This window comes from Branchiostoma floridae, chromosome 1 (genome assembly GCF_000003815.2).
Source record: "Branchiostoma floridae strain S238N-H82 chromosome 1, Bfl_VNyyK, whole genome shotgun sequence".
Lineage (NCBI taxonomy): Eukaryota > Metazoa > Chordata > Leptocardii > Amphioxiformes > Branchiostomatidae > Branchiostoma > Branchiostoma floridae.
The window spans coordinates 7,953,081-7,959,080 of record NC_049979.1 but is presented as its reverse complement, the minus strand read 5'-3'; the positions used below and the strand labels follow the sequence as shown (position 1 = coordinate 7,959,080).

The 6,000-nt window shown below is 42.2% G+C and overlaps 2 protein-coding genes across 3 annotated transcripts in view; both read left to right on the top strand.

The window, feature by feature from the left end:
* Nucleotides 1–262, top strand: part of LOC118411514 (protein transport protein Sec23A-like) — a gene marked incomplete in the record, with an annotated part of 12,992 nt that extends 12,730 nt beyond the window's left edge. The window contains 1 exon segment of the mRNA XM_035813824.1: nt 1–262.
* Nucleotides 263–1,171: 909 nt separating this feature from the next.
* Nucleotides 1,172–6,000, top strand: part of LOC118424528 (son of sevenless homolog 2-like) — a 34,464-nt gene continuing 29,635 nt past the window's right edge. Inside the window, exon 1 of one of the 2 annotated variants that reach the window (XM_035833120.1) lies at nt 1,172–1,641. In XM_035833120.1, the coding sequence (XP_035689013.1) occupies nt 1,537–1,641 (105 nt within the window). In that variant the 5' untranslated portion in view covers nt 1,172–1,536. The remainder of the gene's footprint in view (nt 1,642–6,000) is intronic. The other variant, XM_035833128.1, reaches the window with a different exon arrangement.

Sequence of the window (6,000 nt, the reverse complement as noted above, 5' to 3'; positions counted from 1 at the left end):
CATTGTTGTACATTGTACCATCAGTCTGCTTGTAAGCTAGCTACAGTGTTATTCCCTCAGCAACAGCCTGTCCTTCTGTCCTGTGTGTAAGTTGAGGATCCTAAATGTTAATCCGCAACTGCTCCACAGAGCTACATGTGCTCTGAAAGCTAGTTACCTTATGTCTGTCCATATAACACACAGAGCAGTGATGGTGTGTTACTGTATACATGTAGGTCAACACTGTGACCAGTCTCATGTCTTTTATCAGTAAATTTCATGTTTCTATAAACAATTCTCTTTGTGGTTGTCATTTTTCATAGTTGTTTTATTTTACAGTTTGTCAAATGAATGAAAGACCTTTATTGCAACATCATGTAGCCTGGTATCCAGCCGTAATATAGCTCCCGAGTCTCTTCTCTCCTCTTCGCAGTTAATTGCAAAGAGGAGAGAAGAGACTCAGGAGCTATATTACGGCTGGATACCAGGCTAACATCATGCCCACTCCAGCTGTTGTTGTTAGTTTAGAAGGAAGAAGTATTTCAAGTAATCACAGATGTATAGAATAGTCATATTAACGTTACTATTGTGCTCAAACAGAGAAAAATTTGGAACATATTTTGGTATGACTGGACAACGCATATGACTGAGCAGGATATATATGAATATGATGGATGGATGAGTCATGCAGGTTAACAGGATTGCAGGTCATTGACATTACACTACTAAAATTTTGAGTCTAAAACTAAAATGACCATATGTGAGCTAACATTATTTGTTTTGGGGAAGGCTCACGTAAAACCATTTAATCAACTGCATATGGTTTTGGAAACGGTCAGACGTGTCAGACAACATCCATTGTCTTCCATCAGTGACACTGATAATGCACCTTAATTACATGGTCTTACATTGGTCTACTGCAGCCTACGAGAATCTTCAAGCAGATATAACGTTAACGTTAGAAGGGCAAAATTGTGAAGTTTCTCAAAATCTTGGTCCCGCATAACACCGGGCGATTAAAAAAGTCCAGTGCTAGGCAGAACCAGCAGCTTGAGAAGCCTTACAATTTTGTCTTTTTACATCTGCTTGGAGATTGGCCCACGAAATTGCAAATACAAGAGCGTCATCTACCAATATTTTTCCGAATTGCAGAAAAAAGTACATAGCCAGACGGAGAACACTTCCGGGTCAGATAGCACCTCCCGTTGTATTGTGGGTAAAATCACTTGCGCACTGAGGTTGTTTGCCGTAGACGAAAATTTTCATGATTTCGTTTTCTCGGAGTCGTCCCTCCTTCTGTTTCAGCCTGAATTTGAAGTCATCGATGCCGTACCAACGCTAAGATCCTGCAGCAAATATCTGTGTCTCTTCCTCGGTGGTGTCGACAAGACTGACAGGAAGAAGGTGCATCTATCTGGGAATCCCGCGGTGCAATGGCTCCTGCTGACTGGGGGGCCTGACACCCCGATCGAGCAGGTTTTCCAGCTCGGGTTTTCTTCCGTACAACGGCACGACATGAAAGATTAGCGGATCGGGCTGCAACGATCGGACGGTACGATGTATTCCGCGGCCGGAGCAATCACCGACGCTCTGACGTATGACTTTGACAGCGAGGAGAACGCGCCCAAATGGCACGGGCTGATCGTGCCTGCCCTTCGCAAGGTAAATCCGCCCATCAGATTTTCAACTTTCACTAATCGTCCATGCGATCCCCTTATGTATGCCGTAGTTTTGATTTTCACCAAAGGCCCGATCTTGGCCGTGCCGTGCTGTGTAGTCTGTATGGTGCCCCTGTTTGCACACCGCATGACGCAGGCGGTGTCTGGGTGAACTGGCCGGGCCCCAGGGCCGGTGTTTGCTGCCCGTGAGTGTGCGCGGCGCGTGCACGCACACCCCTGTATGTGGGCAGCGTTATGAGCACAGACGGATTTTTTTATTGGGGGTCTTCCTGGACCACGCCCACTGTAGCGGGAGGTGTGTTTCTCTCCAGTTGTACCGTGATACCCAGTGTCAACCCAGTCCCCCTCCCCCAAAGAGTATTTCAACTTTCTAATCAGGGTTAAATGGTCAGCCCCAATAATAAATCTATCAATATTTCTTTTCATACAAGAGATGGTAACGTTACCCGGGACGTGTTACAAATGGAGAAAAAAAAACAAAAAAAAAAACAATGCAAACAACAACAATGACCATGGCAGTCACATGTAACAAGCCTAATTACAGTCAGATCAGCCCAGGTGAGCCAGGTAGTGCCAGGTGTGTGTGTCATAAAAAACAAGCATTCGTCTCAAAATAGAACATGATATCACCCAGGTAAACCCAGTTGACTGGACTTAACTAGAAAGTATGTCAGTTGAAAGAAACAGGAAAGGAAACTTGATCAAAAAGTAGCCTTGATACGGCAGGTGTGTAGGTGGTAAACAAACCTTCTGTTGATTGCAAAATAGATTACATCATCGAGGTAAACCAAGTTCACCACAGGCCTGCTGAAAATAGAAATAAAACTCCACAGCATGTTGCTGATAAACTCATTTTGAGCTGCAGCTTTCCTGACTATTTCTTTACTGCAACAATTTGGTTGTTCTATGGCATAGAATGTACACTTGTTGTGTTGCTTTTTGTGCCAGACTTCACACTCACTCACTCACTATCATTATTTCAAGAAACTTTAATTAGATTGATAATGAAAAAAAGTTACATCTGCATCCTTGGCACTCTGTTGTTGAAAAGCTTTGGAATTACAGTTACAAGCATGATAGCCATCATGAAAAATTAAGAAAATTGTAACCAAACACCGCAAGAATATTTTGAACAAAAGCCTTGGATCCCTACACATGTCCTGATCAGCTGGTTAATCCTAGCGTTCACTGCTGCCTGAACAATACAGGAATGTTGGCATACTTGTTGGTCATCTGATATGACTGACTCTTTTCAAAAGACAAGAATCACTCTAGTAGATGATCTAATCTATTGCCTTTCAGGCTGTCACCTAGGGGCCATGCATTAACTTTGGATGTAACTTTTGGCATGTAATATTAGGATAAAACGCAAGGCATATGCATAAGGTATTCTTAAGAATGCTAAATGCATTAGGAAATTTGTGAAAAGGATAAGAATACCCATTTATAAATAACACATTGTTTGCAGTAGAGGAGTTAGAATCCTTTCTAGACCTTATTGCTTTTGGGAGTTGGGGTACAATTCAGTGGATATCCATCATACATACAGTCAAACCTGTCTATAGTGGCCACTCAAGGGACTGAGAAATATGGCCACTATAGACAGGTGGCCACTATAGAGAAAATGTTGATAAATTGACCACGAGCAAGTTGCACATGATTTAAGTTCCCACTAATCTTTCTCTACCAAGTAACATTGTCTTGATCGGTAAATTCACCGACAAAGACTTGCACTTTAATGCTCAAGGTATGCATATCTTCTGCTACCGCCAAAATGACCTTGTCAGGAACTCCAAATCCTCACAAACTACAATTTCAAACTCGGTGCAGGGTGACATAAGGCTGCAGTATGGTTGCAATAGGCAGTGTTTCTGTATCAACGGGACCGGAAATCATGTGGCCGTGGCCGCGTTGGACAGGTGGCCGCTAAGCCTATTTCTTAATCATTACGAATCCAAGGGACGAACAAAAAGTGGCCACTATGGCCAGGTGGCTGCTATGCAAAGGTGGCCGCTAATACAGGTTTGACTGTACTTTGTTCTGTGCTTCAAAGCTTCCATACTTGCGTCAGTGCTAGGACTAGCCCTTTGTGATAACCCCTACTGGGCGTAGGGAGCCAAGGCAACATATGTTATGATGCAGCCAAACTAACAGACCAACCAATAAATAAATACATAAAAAAAACTATTGCGTGTGCATTAGCTTTCATATGCGTTTAATATGCAAAAGTGGTGTTTCTGTGACTTTTTATGATAGATTGATTTTTATGCTTGTATTTGATTGCAAGATAAAGTTCAGTCAGAGCGCTCAGAGGGATTGACGTCAATCTGTATTGAAGGAAATAAAAGGCTGAGGATTCCAGTTGGGACTCTACGTCATGTTCTGGGCATTGATGGCTACCACCAGGGTTTATCACATTACACATAGGTGAAGGCCACATAGGTATTAAATGTCCACAGTTACTAATTATTCTCTGTTGCTGGCTTTTCTACTCTAGAAACAAACCTGTTAACTAAATGTTGAATGGGTCTTGCTAAAACAAACTGTATCACAATATTGGTATCTGAAAGGGTGTACCATCTTGTGATATTTTCTCAGTTGACAGCCTTTCCCTCAGGTTTTATTGTGTATGTTGTATTTCCACACAGTTGACCTCATACACCTAATGACACATTCCTCCTACATGTTACCTAAAGAGGCCAGAGGCCATCGGCGTGATTGCACAGTTGAAAGGCTGACGTATCTGGGCACAGCAGCGGCAATCTGAACATACTTACTAGCTGCAGATAAAGGTTGGCTGAGGTGACCTCCACCTTTCATTTGAAACAGAAGCATCATCCAACCAGCCCCACATGGCCTGTAACCGCCATACTCAGGTCCCTGGCAACTTCACAGTTTACAGAATCAAATGTATTAAAGGGCTTAGGCCAAACTTAGATTTTCTAATGAAGAAAGTTATTTGGAGTCTGTATATACAAGTCCGGTAATGCCATACAGATACTGACTGCCTTAGCAGCCTAACTAGTGCCTTGGTTGGAAAAGATCAGAGATGAGAAAGGAATTTTTTTGCATTTGGGTAAAGTGTGACACCTTTTCCAAAGTTGCTAAGAAATTATGCCAAGTCAAATCTCTTATCAACTTACTAGTATGGGTTTGTTTGAATAAACCAAAGAAATGGTCTTTATGATAGAAGTATATAAATGCTGACTGGTTCAATGCTTTTTGAGTATGTATAGATAAGTTACTGTGTCTTGTCTACTTCATGATAAGTTACCAAGATGCATTTGTACGTGCCAAGAGTTGGCAATTGGGTGAAAAGAAGAAGAAGTTGAACTATTGTACATGTACATGTATACCATACTAACCACAGCACACATGCATATTCTGTCTATACTGACTGGTCACTGTTGTCTTTGTACATCTAATTAGGATGTGTGATCTTGTGCTGTAATGAACCTGTCCCCTCCTTTACCATATATGGGTATGAGTGTGGGTCCACGGGGTCTTGTTATATTTGTTGGTCACACAGATTTGTGGAACATGGGAGCGAGTAAAGAAAAAGAAGATAAACTCTGTTTCTTGTTCCATCACTGAGAGCTTTTCATGAATTCCATTCTACCACCAGGTTCTCTAGCTCACATCATTACACTGTCTAGTAATAGTATCACCATGCGCAGTAGGAGCATCTTCTTTGGATAGTTTTAAAGAACACTTGCAGATAGATGTGCAAAAGTTAGGTGTGACGGGTCCTTCAGTGTAATATAACCAGCTGCTGCCGCGCCGCATGCCTGCGAAGCTGGTGTGTTACGCCGAAGGGCGGTTATACCGGTAGATACAGATACAGATACAGATGTCCGAATACTACCTTGTCTCAGAGCGCCTCTACTGTTCTACCTCTGTTCTGTGTTCACTGCCATCACTTAGCATAGGCACCCACATCTCCCACCGATCTAGTTCAGTGCCCAGAAATTGTTTCTTAGTCTTGCAAGTTGAGCAAGCTTGTTAAAAAAAGTGGGTTGCACTTCAAAGAATGATGTCTATTTGCATAACAACAACAAAATACATGATAAAGATGTCACATTGCAGTTGATAGGTTTTATTCATCGCTATTATAAAAGGGAAAGGAACTTTTTATTGTTACTTACCTAATTCATTTGATCCAAATTTGTTCTGTGTTCTCCACCTGTCCTGGCAAAAGAGCACCAGCTTCGCAGGCATGCGGTGCGGCAGCAGCTGGTTATATTACAATGAGCGACCCGTCACACTTAACATTTGCACATTTATCTGGAAGCGTTCTTTAAAACTATCCAGAGAAGATACCCCTACTGTACTTGGGGATAAC